Here is a 21,631-nt window from a genome sequence, read left to right on the forward strand (position 1 = left end):
TTTAGTAAAAGTATGCAAAGAAGACCAAGTTGCTGCTTTGCAAATCTGATCAACAGAAGCTTCATTCTTAAAAGCCCAGGAAGTAGAAACTGACCTAGTAGAATGAGCCGTAATCCTCTGAGGCGGGGATTTACCAGACTCCACATAAGCATGATGAATCAAAAGATTTAACCAAGAAGCAGAAATAGCAGAAGCTTTCTGACCTTTCTTAGGACCAGAAAAGATAACAAATAGACTAGAAGTCTTTCTGAAACCTTTAGTAGCTTCAACATAATATTTCAAAGCTCTTACCACATCCAAAGAATGCAAAGATCTTTCCAAAGAATTCTTAGGATTAGAACACAATGAAGGGACAACAATTTCTCTACTAATATTGTTGGAATTCACAACCTTAGGTAAAAATTTAAATGAAGTCCGCAAAACTGCCTTATCCTGATGAAAAATCAGAAAAGGAGACTCACAAGAAAGAGCAGATCATTCAGAAACTCTTCTAGCAGAAGAGATGGCCAAAAGAAACAATACTTTCCAAGAAAGTAATTTAATGTCCAGAGAATGCATAGGCTCAAACGGAGGAGCCTGTAAAGCTCTCAAAACCAAATTAAGACTCCAAGGAGGAGAGATTGACTTAATGACAGGCTTGATACGAATCAAAGCCTGAACAAAACAACGAATGTCAGGAAGATTAGCAATTTTTCTGTGAAACAGAACAGAAAGAGCAGAGATTTTTCCTTTCAAGGAACTTTCGGACAAACCCTTGTCCAAACCATCCTGAAGAAACTGTAAAATTCTAGGAATTCTAAAAGAATGCCAAGAGAACTTATGAGAGGAACACCATGAAATGTAAGTCTTTCAAACTCGGTAATAAATCTTCCTAGACACAGATTTACGAGCCTGCAACATAGTATTGATCACCGAGTCAGAGAAACCTCTATGACTAAGCACTAAGCGTTCAATCGCTATACCTTCAAATTTAATGATTTGAGATCCTGATGGAAAAACGGACCTTGAGATAGAAGGTCTGACCTTAACGGAAGTGGCCAAGGTTGGCAACTGGACATCCGAACAAGATCCGCATACCAAAACCTGTGTGGCCATGCTGGAGCCACCAGCAGTACAAACGAACGTTCCATCATGATTTTGGAAATCACTCTTGGAAGAAGAACTAGAGGCGGAAAGATATAAGCAGGTTGATAATTCCAAGGAGGTGACAACGCATCCACTGCTTCCGCCTGAGGATCCCTGGACAGATACCTGGGAAGTTTCCTGTTTAGATGAGAAGCCATCAGATCTATTTCTGGAAGCCCCCATATCTGAACAATCTGAAGAAACACATCTGGGTGAAGAGACCATTCTCCCGGATGTAAAGACTGACGACTGAGATAATCCGCTTCCCAATTGTCTATACCTGGGATGTGAACCGCAGAGATTAGACAGGAGCTGGATTCCACCCATGCAAGTATCCGAGATACTTCTTTCATAGCCTGAGGACTGTGAGTCCCACCTTGATGATTGACATACGCCACGGTTGTGACATTGTCTGTCTGAAAACAAATAAACAATTCTCTCTTCAGAAGAGGCCAGAACTGAAGAGCTCTGAAAATCACACGGAGTTCCAAAATATTGATGGGTAATCTCGCCTCTTGAGATTTCCAAACCCCCTGCGCTGTCAGAGATCCCCAGACAGCTCCCCAACCTGAAAGACTTGCATCTGTTGAAATCACAGTCCTGGTTGGACGAAGAAAAGAGGCCCCTATAACTAAACGGTGGTGATTTAACCACCAAGTCAGAGAAAGTCGAGTATTGGGATATAAGGATATCAATTGTGATATCTTTGTATAATCCCTGCACCAAAGGTTCAGCATACAAAGCTGAAGAGGTCTCATGTGAAAACGAGCAAAGGGGATCGCATCCGATGCTGCAGTCATGAGACCTAAAACCTCCATGCACATAGTTACTGAAGGGAATGACTGAGACTGAAGGTTCCGACCAGCTGAAACCAATTTCAGACGTCTTTTGTCTGTTAGAGACAAAGTCATGGATACTGAATCTATTTGGAATCCCAAAAAGGTTACCTTTGTCTGAGGAATCAAGGAACTTTTTGGTAAATTGATCCTCCAACCATGTTTTTGAAGAAACAACACGAGTTGATTCGTGTGAGATTCTGCAGAAAGTAAAGACTGAGCAAGTACCAAGATATCGTCCAAATAAGGAAACACCGCAATACCCCGCTCTCTGATTACAGAGAGAAGGGCACCGAGAACCTTTGAGACGATCCTTGGAGCTGTTGCTAGGCCAAAAGGAAGAGCAACAAATTGGTAATGCTTGTCTAGAAAAGAGAATCTCAGGGACTGATAGTGATCTGGATGAATTGGAATATGAAGATATGCATCCTGTAAGTCTATTGTGGACATATAATGCCCTTGCTGAACAAACGGCCGAATAGTCCGTAAAGTCACCATTTTGAATGTTGGTATTCTTACATAACGATTCAAAATTTTTAGATCCAGAACTGGTCTGAAAGAATTCTCTTTCTTTGGTACAATGAACAGATTTGAATAAAACCCCAGACACCGTTCCAGATATGGAACTGGCACAATTACCTCAGATGACTCCAGGTCTGAAACGCATTTCAGGAAAGCCTGAGCCTTTACTGGGTTTACTGGAATGCGTGAGAGAAAGAACCTTCTCACAGGTGGTCTTACCTTGAAACCTATTCTGTACCTTTGAGAAACAATGTTCTGAATCCAATGATTTTGAATTGAACTGATCCAAACATCTTTGAAAAATCGTAATCTGCCCCCTACCAGCTGTGCTGGAATGAGGGTCACACCATCATGCAGACTTGGGGGCTGGTTTCGATTTTCTAAAAGGCTTGGATTTATTCCAGACTGGAGAAGGCTTCCAATTGGAAACCGTTCCTTTAAGGGAAGGGTCAGGCTTCTGTTCCTTATTCTGGAGAAATGAACCAAAACGGTTAGCAGCCATGAATTTACCCCTAGATTTTTTTATCCTGAGGCAAAAAAGCTCCCTTCCCCCCAGTGACAGTTGAAATTATAGAATCCAACTGAGAACCAAATAATTTATTACCTTGGAAAGAAAGAGATAGCAACGTTGACTTAGAAGTCATATCTGCATTCCAAGATTTAAGCCATAAAGCTCTTCTAGCTAAAATAGCTAAAGACATATACCTGACATCAATTCTAATGATATAAAAAATGGCATCACAAATGAAATTATTAGCATGTTGAATTAGCTTAACAATGCTATACACATTATGATCTGGTACTTGTTGAGCTAAAGCCTCCAACCAAAAAGTAGAAGCTGCAGAAACATCAGCCAAAGAAATAGCAGACCTAAGAAGATTACCTGAACATAAATAAGCCTTCCTTAGAAAAGATTCAAGCTTCCTATCTAAAGGATCTTTAAAAGAAGTACTATCTGCTGTAGGAATAGTAGTACGTTTAGCAAGAGTAGAGATAGCCCCATCAACTTTGGGGATTTTTTCCCAAAACTCCAATCTATCAGCAGGCAAAGGGTACAGTTTCTTAAACCTTAAAGAAGGAGTAAATGAAGTACCCAAACTATTCCATTCCCTAGAAATTACATCTGAAATAGCATCAGGAACTGGAAAAACCTCTGGAATAACTACATGGGGTTTAAAAACTAAATTTAAACGTTTACTGGTTTTAATATCAAGAGGACTAGACTCCTCCATATCTAATGCAATCAACACCTCTTTAAGTAAAGAACGAATAAACTCCATCTTAAATAAATATGAAGATTTGTCAGTGTCAATATCTGAGGCAGAATCTTCTGAACCAGATAGATCCTCATCAGAGATAGATAAATCAGAATGTTGGTGGTCATTTAAAAATTCATCTGGATTTAAGTTTTAAAAGACCTTTTACGTTTATTAGGTGGTGGTATAACCGACAGGAACTTCTGAATAGAATTAGAAACAAATTCTCTTACATTAACAGGAATATCCTGAACATTAGATGTTGAAGGAACAACAACAGGTAATGGGTTATTACTAATGGAAATATTGTCTGCTTTTGAAAGTTTATCATGACAACTAACACAAACTACAGTCGGAGGAACAGTTACCACAAGTTTACAACAAATGCACTTAGCTTTGGTAGAACCAACATCAGGCAGCAGCTTTCCAGAAGTAGATTCTGATACAGGGTCAGCTTGAGACATCTTGCAATATGTAATAGAAAAAAACAACATATAAAGCAAAATTATCAAATTCCTTAAATGACAGTTTCAGGAATGGGAAAAAATGCAAACAGAATAAGCCTCTGGTAACCAGAAGCAAAAAGAAACAAAGACTTAAATAATGTAAAAAAAACTGGCGCCAAGTATGACGCCCACAATTGACAAATTTTTTGCCGCCAAAAACGTCTGCAACAAACATAGATGACGCAACTACGTAAAAACACTCGGCGTCAACTACGACGACGGAAATGACGTCTAACAAACTTAATTATCGCGCCAAAAAAGTCTCGTGCCAAAACTGACGCAATAATTTCTAGCATTTTTTGCACCCGTGAGCCTAACAGCCCGCAATTTAGAAGAAAAGTCAAATGAAAAATTTTTAGGTAAGAATTTTTTTTATTTATATGCATTTCCCAAAAATGAAACACAGTCTGAAAGAAGGAAATATACTGATTAACCTGAATCATGGCAAATATAAGTATAAAACATATATTTAGAACTTTACATATAAAGTGCCAAACCATAGCTGAGAGTGTCATAAATAAAATAAGGCTTACTTACCAAAAGACACTTATCTACATATAGTAAATAGCCAAACCAGTACTGAAACGAGAATCAGCAGAGGTAATGGTATATAAGAGTATATCGTCGATCTGAAAAGGGAGGTAGGAGAAGAATCTCTACTACCGATAACAGAGAACCTATGAAATAGATCCCCGATAGGATGACCATAGCATTCAATAGGTAATACTCCCTTCACATCACTCTGTCATTCACTGCACTCAGAGGAAAACCGGGCTTCAGCATGTTGCAAAGCGCATATCAACGAAGAAATCTAGCACAAACTTACTTCACCACCTCCATAGAAGGCAAAGTTTGTAAAACTGAATTGTGGGTGTGGTGGGGGTGTATTTATAGGCATTTTGAGGTTTGGGAAACTTTGCCCCTCCTGGTAGGAATGTAAATCCCATACGTCACTAGCTCATGGACTCTTGCCAATTGCATGAAAGAAACGGACATTGCATAGAAGGAACTAGACATATAGAACATGTGCATCTCCATATGTGCAGTAACATTTTTTTAAAATTAATAATGAAATTGTTGGTTATTTTCTCATCCCCAAAGAGTCAAATTATGCTGTGTATGGTTAATAATTCCCTCCAAGATATACAAAAAGAGACTTACTGGGGAAATGCCTGATGGCCATATGCCTGAGGGCGGAGAATATGTCACACATCAAAGTGGGGCAGCTCTTGCTGGAATTTACTATGCTGTAAAAGACTTTATCAACATAGTATCTCAAGTTGTCCTACAAAAGAAAATAAGCAATAGACTTTTAATCACAAAACAAGTTTCCATGCAGATTTAAATCATGACCATACAATACATTAAGTTATAACTTACAGGAGGAAAAAAATTCCACATAACTCCCATTACTGACCCCCTTCCTTTATTAGTGAATGCCCAGAATGAAACGGAAATAAGATATAAAACTTCTGTGCTTTGGATTTTATTTATATACTTTTCCTATCATTTTATGCTCAGCAGCCTATGCACCAGTGTGCAAGTGAGGTCTTAAAAAGGATCCTAGAGAACGGCTTTGTACCGTGCTGTCTGCCACTTGTTGCTTGCAGACTGTTTTTATTTATAATTAGACATTCATGATTTAGATCAGTGTTTCTCCAGTCCTCAGGACCCTTAACAGGCCAGATATTCATTATATCTTAACTAGAGCACAGGTGAAATAATCAGCTGATCAGTAACCATGGTTTCTAACCTGCGCTCACCCTTCACATGTTTATTTCCCCTGTGCTCTAGTTAAGATATAATGAAACTCTGGCCTGTTTTGAGAAACACTGATTTAGATAGATCATACAATCTTGAAAAACTTTCCAATTAACTTCTATTTAATTTCCTTCCTTCTCTTGTTATCCTTTACTGAAAGGTTTATCTAGGTAAGCTCAGGAGAAGCAAAGAACCTAGGTTCCAGCTGCTGATTGGTGGCTGCATTTTATATATATATATATATATATATATATATATATATATATATATATATATATATATATATATATATATATATATATATATATATATAAAGAAACCAGTAGTGCATTGCTGCTCCTTCAAAAAATTATTTTAAGCAAATTAAGTAAATTTGATAATAGAAGTAAACTGGAAAGTTGTATAACATTGTATGTTCTAACTAAATTATGAAAGAAAAATGTTGGGTTTCTTGTCCCTTTAAATAGCATTTTCTTAGGCTGCTTCAGGGGGCAATAAATCCCAAAATTGTGTAGTCTAAGGAGTAGGGACATTAAACACTTTGAGATGGTAATATAAAATGATAAATCGTATATATATATATATATATATATATATATATATATATATATATATATATATATATATATATATATATATATATATATATATATATATATATATATATAACATTGGAATATACTTTTATTATTTATTTTGTCCCCTTTTCCTGTAATTATATTCTGAAATTGTGAGCTTTTAAGTTCCTGTTAGAAATGGAAGTGCAGAACACTATTATATTCCACACAGACATTGAGACCTAATTATAATTGTCCCATCGCAGAGAAGGCAACCTAGTTAGAACATGGCAGCTCTCATTGTTTTATAGACACTAAAACTTTACACTTATTTTAAAAACTAATGAAACTTAAAAAAAAGGAAATTTATGCTTACCTGATAAATTTATTTCTTTTACGATATGATGAGTCCACGGATTTCATCCTTACTTGTGGGATTAAACCTCCTGCCAGCAGGAAGTGACAAAGCACCACAGCAGAGCTGTATATATAGCTCCTCCCCCAGTCATTCCCCTCCTCCCCCAGTCATTCGACCGAAGTTAGGAAGAGAAAGGAAAAGCCAAAGGTGCAGAGGTGACTGAAGTTTAATAAAATAAGTACATACCTGTCTTAGAAATAGGGTTGGCCGTGGACTCGTCATATCGTAAAATAAATAAATTTATCAGGTAAGCATAAATGTCCTTTTCTTTTACAAGATATGACGAGTCCACGGATTTCATCCTTACTTGTGGGATACAATACCAAAGCTACAGGACATGGATGAAAGGGAGGGACAAGACAGGAACCTAAACAGAAGGCACCACTGCTTGAAGAACCTTTCTCCCAAAAATAGCCTCAGAAGAAGCAAAAGTATCAAATTTGGAAAATTTGGAAAAAGTGTGAAGAGACGAACAAGTTGCAGCCTTGCAAATCTGTTCAACAGAAGCATCGTTTTTAAATGCTCATGAGGAAGCCACAGCCCTAGTAGAATGAGCCGTTATTCTTTCAGGAGGCTGCTGTCCAGCAGTCTCATATGCCAGACGGATGATACTCTTCAGCCAAAAAGAAAGAGGTAGCCGTAGCTTTCTGGCCCCTAAGCTTTCTGGAAAACACAACAAATAATGAAGATGATTGACGAAATTCTTTAGTCGCCTGCAAGTAAAACTTCAGGGCACGGACCACGTCCAAGTTATGTAACAGACGCTCCTTCTTAGAAGAAGGATTAGGACATAATGAAGGAACAACAATTTTCTGATTAATATTCTTATATGAAACAACCTTAGGAAGGAACCCAGGTTTGGTACGTAAAACCACCTTATCAGAAAGGAAGATAAGGTAAGGCGAGTCACATTGTAACGCTGAAAGCTCAGAAACTCTACGAGCAGAAGAAATAGCAACCAAAAATAAAACTTTCCAAGATAACAACTTAATATCTATGGAATGCATGGGTTCAAACGGAACCCCTTGAAGAACATTAAGAACTAAATTCAAACTCCAGGGTGGAGCAATTGGTCTAAACACAGGCTTGATTCTGTTCAGAGCCTGACAAAAAGGCTGAACGTCGGGAACATCTGCCAAACGTTTGTGTAGTAAAATTGACAAAGCAGAGATTTGTCCCTTTAGGGAACTTGCTGATAACCCTTTCTCTAATCCTTCTTGGAGAAAAGACAGAATCCTGGGAATCCTAACTCTACTCCACGAGTAACTCTTGGATTCACACCAATGAAGATATTTACGCCATATCTTATGGTAGATCTTTCTATCAGTTCGGCCTGAGGATCTGCGGAAACACGTCCCTTGGGACAGATGATCCAGCGACAACCACCAAAGAAGAGAGTCTCTGGTCTTCTGGTCCAGATTTATCTGAGGAGATAAATTTGCATAATCCCCATTCCACTGTCCGAGCATGCACAGTTGCAGTGATCTGAGATGAAATCGAGCAAACGGAATGATGTCCATTGCCACCACCATCAATTCAATTACCTCCATGCACTGAGCCACTGATGGCCGAGGATTGGACTGAAGGGCTCTGCATGTATTTAGAATCTTTGACTTTCTGACCTCCGTCAGAAAAATCTTTATGGAGATAGAATCGATCTTCCAAGAAGGGAACCTTTGTCTGTGGAATTAGTGAACTTTTCTCTAGATTCACCTTCCATCCGTGAGTTCTCAGAAAGGACAACACCATATCTGTATGAGATTTTGTAAGATAAGTCGACGCCTGGATCAGAATATCGTCCAAATAAGGCACCACTGCAATGCCTCGCGGCCTGAGAACCCCCAGAAGGGACCTTAGAACCTTTGTTAAGATCCTGGGTGCTGTGGCCAACCAGAAGGGAAGAGCCACAAACTGAAAATGTTTGTCCAGGAAGGCAAACCTTAGGTACTGATGATGATCCTTGTGAATAGGAATATGAAGGTATGCATCCTTCAAGTCCACGGTAGTCATATATTGACCCTCCTGGATCATTGGTAAAATTGTTTTTGAATTCCAGTTGATAAGCGTGGGTCACGATTTCCAGTGCCCTGGGGTCCTGAACATCTCTTACCCAAGCCTGGGCAAAGAGAGAAAGTCTGCCCCCTACTAGATCCGGTCCCGGATCGGGGGCCGCCCCTTCATGCTGTCTTGGTAGCAGCAGCGGGCTTCTTGGGTTGTTTACCCTTGTTCCAGGCCTGGTTGGGTCTCCAGATGGACTTGGCCTGAGCAAAATTCCCTTCCTGTTTTGCGGAAGAAGAGGAAGAAGAGGGGACTCCTTTAAAGTTTAGAAAGGAACGAAAATTATTTTGTTTACCCCTCAATTTAGCAGTCTTATCCTGAGGTAGATGACCCTTACCTCCAGTAATGTCAGAAATGATTTCCTTCAAGTCAGGCCCGAATAGTGTTTTACCCTTGAAAGGAATAGCCAAAAGCTTTGACTTCGATGACACATCAGCAGACCAATATTTTAACCATAACGCTCTACGCGCTAAAATGGCAAATGCGGCATTCTTAGCTGCCAACTTAGCAATTTGAAAGGCGGCATCTGTGATAAAAGAATTAGCCAGCTTGAGAGCCTTAATTCTATCTAAAATATCCTCTAAAGGAGTCTCAGTCTTAAGAGACTCTTCTAAGGCATCAAACCAGAAAGCCGCCGCAGTGGTAACTGGTACAATGCAGGCTGTCGGTTGTAAAAGGAAACCCTGATGAATAAATAACTTTTTTAGAAGGCCCTTCAATTTCTTATCCACAGGATCCTTGAAAGCACAGCTGTCCTCAATAGGAATAGTTGTACGCTTAGCCAGGGTAGATATAGCTCCCTCCACCTTAGGGACCGTCTGCCAAGAGTCCCTAACAGTGTCAGATATAGGGTACATTTTCTTAAAATTAGGAGAAGGTGAGAACGTTATACCCGGTCTGTCCCATTCCCTCTTGATAATCTCCGAAATTCTCTTAGGAGCTGGAAAAACATCAGTGTAAGCAGGTACCTCTAAGTATTTGTCCATTTTACACAATTTCTCTGGTGGTACCACAAGTCATCCAGAGTCGCTAAAACCTCCCGAAGTAACAGGTTGAGGTGTTCAAGCTTAAATCAAAAGGACATGACATCCGAGTCCGTCTGAGGTAACACACTTCCCGAATCGGAAAGTTCCCCCTCAGACATAAGTTCCCTGACCCCCAAATCAGATCCCTGTGAGGGTACATCGGAAATAGCCAATAAAGCATTAGAGGACTCAGTATTCACAATGACTTCTGTCCTACTGCGTTTGCCCTGTAACACTGGCAACTTGGATAAAACCTCTGTAAGGGTAGTTGACATAACTGCAGCCATATCCTGCAAGGTAAATGAATTAGATGCAGTTGAAGAACCCGGCGTCGCTTGGGTGGGCATTAAAGGTTGTGAAATTTGGGGAGAATTTGGCGGCATAGCCCGAGTCTCCTCAGACTGAGAATCATCCTTAGACACACCTTCCTTAAATAAAATCTGCTCTTTACATTTTAAGGCCCTTTCAGTACATGAGGGACAAAAAGAGGGGGTTCCACAGAGGCATCTAAACACATAGACCAAGTAGTTTCCTCAATGTCAGACATGTTAAACAGACTAGCAATAGCAATAATAGTTGTTATTTACTTGATATATTGAACTTTTGGAGTCAAAACATACAGTAAAGAAATTAAACAAAAAACGTGTACTGCGCCTTTAAATAATAAAAGCGCAACAATTTTTCTGTTTGCCAAAAGACGATTTCAGCAATAAAAATTGCCCCTGTGTGTCCCAATTAGCTTAAATATATTGCACCACTTGTTAGGATATGTAAAATATCAAAGTAAATCAGGCTTATCAAACATATCGATGTACTGTAAAAATTTGACCCCTGCACCCCGCCACAGCTCTGCTGTGGCACCTACCTGCCCCCAAGGCACACTGACACAACGTTCTGAGCCTCTCTGTCCACTATGATCACCAAACAGAGCTAGGCCCCACCAGAGCCTCAGGATCTTGCTACGGATCCGGTACACACACTGCGCGTCTGAGCGTTTGAAAATAGGCCCCGCGTGGGCGTAACTCCTATCCTACCGAGACCCGCATGGGTAGTTGAAAGCCCAAACATGTCGGTATCAGATCAGCCATGTGTTCAACAAATACATCCTGCGCAATAAGCGCTTCATATTGTAAGGTGTCAACAGCAATAAAAACCAGCCGCATTTCCCAGCGTCAGCCCACATAATATTTTTAAAGTGACATACCACACTTAGTAATATAATAAAAATCAACAGGGAATCCAGGTACACCATTTCCTAAAGTGCATACTGCTTACCCCTCCCCAGTTAGGGATATTGTCAGTCTGTTCTGATGTATCAAGTCTCCCCAGAAAACAAAAGACTGAACATACCTCAATGCTGCTTGTAGAATGACATCGTTCTCCACACTGAAGATTTTTCTTTACACTACCTTCAGCTGCTCTGTGGGAACCAGAATGGATCTTACATAACGTTTGCTAAGATCATCAACATCAGGGCAGAAATAAAGAAATGTCTCCACTCCTCTTGGGAAGGTATACACAAACGATTTCTCCCTGAGAAAAATAGTACTCACTGGCACCATTTTAAAATAAAAAGACTTCTTGATTGAATCTAAACTAACACCTCACTTTACCTCTTCCTACATTAACACAGGCAAAGAGAATGACTGGGGGGAGGAGGGGAAGGGAGGAGCTATATATACAGCTATGCTGTGGTGCTCTTTGCCAATTCCTGCTGGCAGGAGGTTTAATCCCACAAGTAAGGATGAAATCCGTGGACTCGTCATATCTTGTAAAAGAAAATACATCTACATGTTATTTTCAGACTAATCTTTATTTGAATGCATAATTCTAGCATTTATTTAGTTTTTAATATCCCTTTAAATGATAATGCACGCACAGAACAGGGTATTCAAGAGGGGCCATACTAGGCAGACCTAGCTCCCTGTAAGCCCTGTTTCCTTTCCCTTCCAATTGCAAGCTGTCTGGCATTCTTCTACTACTTTGTACACACAAATTGTAGCAGTTATACAGGTAGCAGCAAGATTTAGCAATACTTTTGCTTGTTCATTGGTGTCAATTAGCATTGCCGAATGCTGATGGCTTCTGATTGTGTAAGTAGTAAAAACTATACAGTGTCACAAAGGTGCAAGGAGAGAAAAATAAAAAAATTAAAAAAATAAAAATGTAGTGTTGCTGTAACAGAACTTATCTGACTTTCCCCAGTGCTGGCTGCTTATGAGAGGCTTGTTTTTTTCACACATGAACACTCATTTTCCTTCATAGGACCACCAGAGAGGGAGGGAAATAATGCATGCTGGGAATTGGAATCCAGAACTGCAGTTACACAATACTGAGAAGCATAGGGTGAACTAAAAATTCCAGAATGCTTTGTAACTCCCAGAATACTGTGCTTCTTCCTCTAACACTGAACTACATTGAAAGAATTAAGACATAAAAACGGAAATTCCATTGTCCTTTTTATTCTGAAGTTTTACTCCAGGTGGGTGAAAGAGCACGCTCAGAGAATGAAGTGCCACCAAGAGCCGTGGTGGGCCTCCCACCACAAAAATCGAGACCCTCCTGTCTACACAGGAGGGACTCACTAAGTCACAAATAATTCACTCACTACGAGGTCCCGACTGGTATGAAACTAGCAAAACAGACCTCAGAGCAAAATGCTTGACTGGAAAGAGAAACCCCCAAGATAATTGGAAGGTAAATTCTCAGCCCCACTCTCACCCTGACTGGGAAGAGACCAAGACAAAACTGCCCCGGTGTACCAGGAGAAAAATTCCCCAACACAGAGAGACATTAGAAACTAACACTGGAGAACGAATCCCCAACCAGTGTCCAAAGGTAAAAAGACTGCTCAGACAGAAACCAAAACCTCAATGTCGAAGACGCAGCCTGGGCTGAATCCATCACCCCCTCCACCGTGTCAATGAAGGCCTGAAGGTGAATAGGACGACAGAAACTGATTAAGTATTTTAACTTCACAGTTTAAAGGCCAAGAGCCTTCCTGTCTGAAAGGACCAAGCTGTATCCAAAAGGAGTCAGTATGGTGCCAACACCAGAACTCCAGTCTAGGTCCACCTCTAAGGGTAGAATCAGCCGGAAGCAATCACAAAAAAGTCTACTAGTAGACCCTGGAAAAAAGAGAACCGTCAAGACTTGGGAGCCACCGTAACACCTAGAAACCGGCTACTGTCACATTAAACCTCAGATCCCAAAGAAAACCTAGGATCTAACGAGGTTCCAGAAAAAAAACAGTCCCCAGGATCAATGACAGAATCTGAGAACCCTCGCTTTGATAAAATCAAGCGTTCAATCTCCAAGCAGTCAGTTGGAGTGAGGCCAGATTCGGATGTTCGAACGGACCTTGAACAAGAAGGTCCTGTCTCAAAGGTAGCTTCCATGGTGGAGCCGATGACATATTCACCAGATCTGCATACCAAGTCCTGCGTGGCCACGCAGGAGCTATCAAGATCACCGATACCCTCTCCTGTTTGATCCTGGCTACCAGCCTGGGAATGAGAGGAAACGGTGGGAACACATAAGCTAGGTTGAGGCTCCAAGGTGCTACTAGTGCATCCACTAGAGTCGCCTTGGGATCCCTGGATCTGGACCCGTAGCAAGGAACCTTGAAGTTCTGACGAGACGCCATCAGATCCATGTCTGGAATGCCCCACAATTGAATTATTTGGGCAAAGATTTCCGGATGGAGTTCCCACTCCCCCGGATGAAATGTCTGACGACTCAGAAAATCCGCTTGCCAATTTTCCACTCCTGGGATGTGGATTGCAGACAAGTGGCAGGAGTGAGTCTCCGCCCATTGAATTATTTTGGTCACTTCTTCCATCGCCAGGGAACTCCTTGTTCCCCCCTGATGGTTGATATACGCAATAGTCGTCATGTTGTCTGATTGAAACCGTATGAATTTGGCCTTTGCTAGCTGAGGCCAAGCCTTGAGAGCATTGAATATCGCTCTCAGTTCCAGAATATTTATCGGGAGAAGAGATTCTTCCTGAGACCAAAGACCCTGAGCTTTCAGGGGTTCCCAGACCGCGCCCCAGCCCACCAGACTGGCGTCGGTCGTGACAATGACCCACTCTGGTCTGCGGAAGCTCATCCCTTGTGACAGGTTGTCCAGGGTCAGCCACCAACGGAGTGAATCTCTGGTCCTCTGATCTACTTGTATCGTCGGAGACAAGTCTGTATAATCCCCATTCCACTGACTGAGCATGCACAGTTGTAATGGTCTTAGATGAATTCGCGCAAAAGGAACTATGTCCATTGCCGCGACCATCAAACCTATTACTTCCATGCACTGCGCTATGGAAGGAAGAAGAACAGAATGAAGTACTTGACAAGAGCTTAGAAGTTTTGATTTTCTGGCCTCTGTCAGAAAAATCCTCATTTCTAAGGAGTCTATTATTGTTCCCAAGAAGGGAACTCTTGTTGACGGAGATAGAGAACTTTTTTCTACGTTCACTTTCCACCCGTGAGATCTGAGAAAGGCCAGGACAATGTCCGTATGAGCCTTTGCTTGTGGTAGAGACGACGCTTGAATCAGTATGTCGTCCAAGTAAGGTACTACTGCAATGCCCCTTGGTCTTAGCACCGCTAGAAGGGACCCTAGTACCTTTGTGAAAATTCTTGGAGCAGTGGCTAATCCGAATGGAAGTGCCACAAACTGGTAATGCTTGTCCAGAAAGGCGAACCTTAGGAACCGATGATGTTCCTTGTGGATAGGAATATGTAGATACGCATCCTTTAAATCCACCGTGGTCATGAATTGACCTTCCTGGATGGTAGGAAGAATTGTCCGAATGGTTTCCATTTTGAACGATGGAACCTTGAGAAATTTGTTTAGGATCTTGAGATCTAAGATTGGTCTGAATGTTCCCTCTTTTTTGGGAACTATGAACAGATTGGAGTAGAATCCCATCCCTTGTTCTCCTAATGGAACCGGATGAATCACTCCCATTTTTAACAGGTCTTCTACACAATGTAAGAATGCCTGTCTTTTTATGTGGTCTGAAGACAATTGAGACCTGTGGAACCTCCCCCTTGGGGGTAGCTCCTTGAATTCCAGAAGATAACCTTGGGAGACTATTTCTAGCGCCCAAGGATCCAGAACATCTCTTGCCCAAGCCTGAGCGAAGAGAGAGAGTCTGCCCCCCACCAGATCCGGTCCCGGATCGGGGGCCAACATCTCATGCTGTCTTGGTAGCAGTGGCAGGTTTCTTGGCCTGCTTACCTTTGTTCCAGCCTTGCATTGGCCTCCAGGCTGGCTTGGTTTGAGAAGTATTACCCTCTTGCTTAGAGGATGTAGAACTTGAGGCTGGTCCGTTTCTGCGAAAGGGACGAAAATTTGGTTTATTTTTAGCCTTAAAAGACCTATCCTGAGGAAGGGCGTGGCCCTTACCCCCAGTGATATCTGAAATAATCTCTTTCAAGTCAGGGCCAAACAGCGTTTTCCCCTTGAAAGGTATGTTAAGCAATTTGTTCTTGGAAGACGCATCCGCTGACCAAGATTTTAGCCAAAGCGCTCTGCGCGCCACAATAGCAAACCCTGAATTTTTCGCCGCTAATCTAGCTAATTGCAAAGTGGCGTCTAAAGTAAAAGACTTAGCCAATTTAAGAGCGTGAACTCTGTCCATAATCTCCTCATAAGAAGAATCTTTATCGAGCGACTTTTCTAGTTCATCGAACCAGAAACACGCTGCTGTAGTGACAGGAACAATGCATGAAATTGGTTGTAGAAGGTAACCTTGCTGAACAAACATCTTTTTAAGCAAACCCTCTAATTTTTTATCCATAGGATCTTTGAAAGCACAACTATCTTCTATAGGGATAGTAGTGCGTTTGTTTAGAGTAGAAACCGCCCCCTCGACCTTGGGGACTGTCTGCCATAAGTCCTTTCTGGGGTCGACCATAGGAAACAATTTCTTAAATATAGGGGGAGGGACAAAAGGTATGCCGGGCCTTTCCCATTCTTTGTTTACAATGTCCGCCACCCGCTTGGGTATAGGAAAAGTTTCGGGGGGCCCCGGGACCTCTAGGAACTTGTCCATCTTACATAATTTCTCTGGAATGACCAAATTGTCACAATCATCCAGAGTAGACAACACCTCCTTAAGCAGAGCGCGGAGATGTTCCAATTTAAATTTGAATGTAATCACATCAGGTTCAGCTTGTAGAGAAATTTTCCCTGAATCTGAAATTTCTCCCTCAGACAAAACCTCCCTGGCCCCCTCAGACTGGTGTAGGGGCATGTCAGAACCATTATCATCAGCGTCCTCATGCTCTTCAGTATTTTCTAAAACAGAGCAGTCGCGCTTTCGCTGATAAGTGGGCATTTTGGCTAAAATGTTTTTGATAGAATTATCCATTACAGCCGTTAATTGTTGCATAGTAAGGAGTATTGGCGCACTAGATGTACTAGGGGCCTCCTGTGTGGGCAAGACTGGCGTAGACGAAGGAGGGGATGATGCAGTACCATGCTTACTCCCCTCACTTGAGGAATCATCTTGGGCATCATTTTCTCTAAATTGTTTGTCACATACATCACATCTATTTAAATGAGAAGGAACCTTGGCTTCCTCACATACAGAACATAGTCTATCTGATAGTTCAGACATGTTAAACAGGCATAAACTTGATAACAAAGAACAAAAAACGTTTAAAAATAAAACCGTTACTGTCACTTTAAATTTTAAACTGAACACACTTTATTACTGAATATGTGAAAAAGTATGAAGGAATTGTTCAAAATTCACCAAAATTTCACCACAGTGTCTTAAAGCCTTAAAAGTATTGCACACCAAATTTGAAAGCTTTAACTCTTAAAATAACGGAACCGGAGCCGTTTTTATATTTAACCCCTATACAGTCCCTGGTATCTGCTTTGCTGAGACCCAACCAAGCCCAGAGGGGAATACGATACCAAATGACGCCTTCAGTAAGCTTTTTCTATGTATCTGAGCTCCTCACACATGCATCTGCATGCCTTGCTTCCCAAAAACAACTGCGCATTAGTGGCGCGAAAATGAGGCTCTGCCTATGATTAGAGAAGGCCCCCAGTGAAAAAGGTGTCCAATACAGTGCCTGCCGTTTCTTTAACATAATTCCCAAGAATAAAATAACTCCTCAAAGCTATAAACTATTAAAAATGCTTATAAATCAATCGTTTGAGCCCAGAAAAATGTCTACCAGTCTTTAAAGCCCTTGTGAAGCCCTTTATTCTTATTTAATAAAAATGGCTTACCGGATCCCATAGGGAAAATGACAGCTTCCAGCATTACCAAGTCTTGTTAGAAATGTGTCATACCTCAAGCAGCAAAAGTCTGCTCACTGTTTCCCCCAACTGAAGTTAATTCCTCTCAACAGTCCTGTGTGGAAACAGCCATCGATTTTAGTAACGGTTGCTAAAATCATTTTCCTCTTACAAACAGAAATCTTCATCTCTTTTGTGTTTCAGAGTAAATAGTACATACCAGCACTATTTTAAAATAACAAACTCTTGATTGAAGAATAAAAACTACATTTAAACACCAAAAAAACTCTAAGCCATCTCCGTGGAGATGTTGCCTGTGCAACGGCAAAGAGAATGACTGGGGAAGGCGGAGCCTAGGAGGGATCATGTGACCAGCTTTGCTGGGCTTTTTGCCATTTCCTGTTGGGGAAGAGAATATCCCACAAGTAAGGATGACGCCGTGGACCGGACACACCTATGTTGGAGAAATAGAATTTTAAAGCACGAACCACATCAAGATTGTGTAATAGTCGTTCCTTCTTAGACACTGGATTAGGACACAGAGAAGGAACAATGATTTCCTGGTTAATATTCTTATTAGAAACAACTTTTGGAAGAAAACCAGGTTTGGTACGCAAAACAACCTTATCTGCATGGAACACCAGATAGGGTGAATCACACTGCAACGCAGACAATTCTGAAACTCTTCGAGCAGAAGAAATAGCTACCAAAAACAAAACCTTCCAAGATAATAACTTAATATCTATGGAATCTAAAGGTTCAAACGGAACCCCTTGAAGAACTGAAAGAACTAAATTAAGACTCCATGGAGGAGCCACGGGTTTATAGACAGGCTTAATTCTGACTAAAGCCTGTGCAAACGCTTGAACGTCAGGTACTTCTGCCAGACGCTTGTGTAACAGGATAGACAAAGCAGATATCTGTCCCTTTAAGGAACTAGCTGACAAACCTTTCTCCAATCCTTCTTGGAGAAAAGACAATATCCTGGGAATCCTAATCTTACTCCACGAGTAACCCTTGGATTCACACCAACAAAGATATTTCCGCCATATCTTATGGTAAATCTTCCTGGTGACCGGCTTTCTAGCCTGGATCAGAGTATCTATAACCGATTCAGAGAACCCACGCTTAGATAGAATTAAGCGTTCAATTTCCAAGCAGTCAGTTGCAGAGAAACTAGATATGAATGCTTGAATGGACCTTGAATTAGAAGATCCTGCCTCGATGGCAGTGTCCAAGGTGGAACAGATGACATGTCCACTAGGTCTGCATACCAAGTCCTGCGTGGCCACGCAGGCGCTATCAGAATTACCGAAGCCTTCTCCTGTTTGATTCTGGCTACCAGACGAGGGAGAAGGGGAAACGGTGGAAAGACATAAGCCAGATTGAAGGACCAAGGCGCTACTAGAGCATCTATCAGTGCCGCCTTGGGGTCCCTGGACCTGGATCCATAAAGAGGAAGTTTGGAGTTCTGACGGGACGCCATCATATCCAATTCTGGAATGCCCCATAGCTGGGTCAGCTGAGCAAAAACCTCCGGGTGGAGTTCCCACTCCCCCGGGTGAAAATCCGCCTCCCAGTTGTCTACTCCTGGGATGTGAATTGCAGATAGGTGGCAGGAGTGATCCTCTGCCCATTTGATGATCTTGGTTACTTCCTTCATCACTAGGGAGCTCTTTGTTCCTCCCTGATGATTGATGTACGCTACAGTCGTGATGTTGTCCGACTGAAATCTGATGAATTTGTCCGCCGCTAGTTGAGGCCATGCTTGGAGCTTGTTGAATATCGCTCTCAGTTCCAAAATGTTTATCGGGAGACCATAGGCCCTGAGCTTTCAGGGAGCCCCAGACCGCGCCCCAGCCTAACAGACTTGCGTCGGTCGTTACAATGATCCACTCCGGTCTGCAGAAGCACATTCCCTGAGACAGGTGATCCTGAGACAACCACCAGAGAAGAGAATCTCTGGTTTTCTGGTCCAGTTGGATTTGAGGAGACAAATCTGCATAATCCCCATTCCACTGTTTGAGCATGCACAGTTGCAGTGGTCTGAGATGAATTCGGGCAAAAGGGACCATGTCCATTGCCGCAACCATTAATCTGATTACCTCCATGCACTGAGCTACAGAAGGCCGAGGAATGGAATGAAGAACTCGGCAAGTAGTTAAAAGCTTTAACTTCCTGACCTCCGTCAGAAATATTTTAATTTCTACCGAGTCTATTAGTGTTCCCAGGAAGGAAACCCTTGTGAGTGGGGACAGAGAACTTTTTTCAACGTTCACCTTCCACCCGTGAGACCTTAGAAAGGCCAGAACAATGTCTGTATGAGCCTTGGCTTTGTGAAAAGACGACGCCTGTATTAAGATGTCGTCTAGGTAAGGTGTTACTGCAATGCCCCGCGGTCTTAGTACCGCTAGAAGGGACCCTAGCACCTTTGTAAAAATCCTGGGAGCAGTGGCCAACCCGAAAGGAAGGGCCACGAACTGGTAATGCTTGTTCCAACCTTAGGAACTGATGGTGATCTTTGTGGATAGGAATATGTAGGTACGCATCCTTTAGATCCACGGTAGTCATATATTGACCTTCCTGGATCATCGGCAAAATTGTCCGAATGGTTTCCATTTTGAATGATGGAACTCTGAGGAATTTGTTTAGAATTTTTAGGTCCAGGATTGGCCTGAAAGTTCCTTCCTTTTTGGGAACTACAAACAGGTTTGAGTAAAAACCCAGTCCTTGTTCTGCAATTGGAACTGGATATATCACTCCCATCTTTAGTAGATCTTCTACACAGCGTAAGAACGCCTGTTTTTTTGTCTGGTCTGAAGACAAACGAGAAATGTGGAACCTTCCCCTTGGAGGAGAGTCCTTGAATTCTAGAAGATATCCCTGAGCCATGATTTCTAATGCCCAGGGATCTGGGACGTCTCTTGCCCAAGCCTGAGCAAAGAGAGAGCGTCTGCCCCCTACCAGATCCGGTCCCGGATCGGGGGCCACCCCTTCATGCTGTCTTAGTAGCAGCCGCAGGCTTCTTGGCCTGTTTACCTTTGTTCCAGCCCTGCAAGGGTTTCCAGGTTGCTTTGGGCTGTGAAGCGTTACCATCTTGCTTTGCGTTTGCAGAGGTTGAAGCAGGGCCGCTCCTGAAGTTGCGAAAGGAGCGAAAATTAGCCTTGTTTTTGGCCTTAAACGGTCTATCTTGCGGGAGGGCATGGCCCTTTCCCCCAGTGATATCCGAAATAATTTCTTTCAACTCGGGTCCGAAAAGGGTCTTTCCCTTGAAAGGAATATTTAGCAATTTTGTTTTGGACGACACGTCAGCCGACCATGATTTGAGCCAAAGCGCTCTCCGCGCCATAATGGCAAAACCAGAATTTTTCGCCGCTAACTTATCTAATTGAAAAGCGGCATCTGTGATAAAAGAATTAGCCAGCTTTAGAGCATGAATTCTATCCATGACTTCGTCATATGAAGTCTCTCTCTGGAGCGACTCCTCCAGCGCCTCAAACCAGAAAGCAGCTGCAGTAGTTACAGGAATAATGCAGGCAATCTGTTGAAGAAGGAAACCCTGTTGAACAAATATTTTCTTTAGTAAACCTTCTAATATTTTATCCATAGGATCTTTGAAAGCACAACTGTCTTCTATTGGTATGGTTGTGCGCTTGGCTAGTGTTGAAACTGCTCCCTCTACCTTAGGGACCGTCTGTCACGCGTCCCGCCTGGGGTCATTTATGGGGAACATTTTCTTAAAGATAGGGGGGGGGGGGAGGGACAAAAGGTACACCTGGTCTCTCCCACTCCCAAGTCACAATATCCGCCACCCTCTTCGGGATCGGAAACGCATCAGTGTATACAGGGACTTCTAGAAACTTGTCCATTTTACACCATTTTTCTGGGACCACCATGGGGTCGCAATCATCCAGCGTAGCTAAAACCTCCTTAAGCAGTACGCGGAGGTGTTCCAGCTTAAATTTAAATGTTAAGGAATCTGATTCTGCCCGCTGAGAAACCTTTCCTGCGTCAGAAATTTCTCCCTCGGACAGCCCATCCCTCACTGCCACTTCAGAGTGTTGTGAGGGTACAACGGATAAATTATCCAAAGCTTCTGATTGCTCATCCTCTGTTCTTAAAACTGAGCTATCACGCTTTTTAGGAAAAACTGGCAGTTTGGATAGAAAAGCCTCAAGGGAATTATCCATGACTGCTACTAATTGTTGTAATGTAATAGGGGCCAATGCGCTAGAGGTACTAGGCATCGCTTGCGCGGGCGTAACTGGTGTCGACACATGGGGAGAGGAAGGTGGACTATCCTCAT

The 21,631-nt window shown here is 42.1% G+C and overlaps 1 protein-coding gene across 1 annotated transcript in view; it reads right to left on the minus strand.

The window, feature by feature from the left end:
* The window catches only part of RASA2 (RAS p21 protein activator 2), a gene marked incomplete in the record, with an annotated part of 722,923 nt that overhangs the window by 289,306 nt on the left and 411,986 nt on the right, over nt 1–21,631 (minus strand). The window contains 1 exon segment of the mRNA XM_053709823.1: nt 5,407–5,530. Coding sequence (XP_053565798.1) covers nt 5,407–5,530 — 124 coding nt within the window.

This window comes from Bombina bombina, chromosome 4 (assembly GCF_027579735.1).
Source record: "Bombina bombina isolate aBomBom1 chromosome 4, aBomBom1.pri, whole genome shotgun sequence".
Taxonomy (NCBI): Eukaryota; Metazoa; Chordata; class Amphibia; order Anura; family Bombinatoridae; genus Bombina; species Bombina bombina.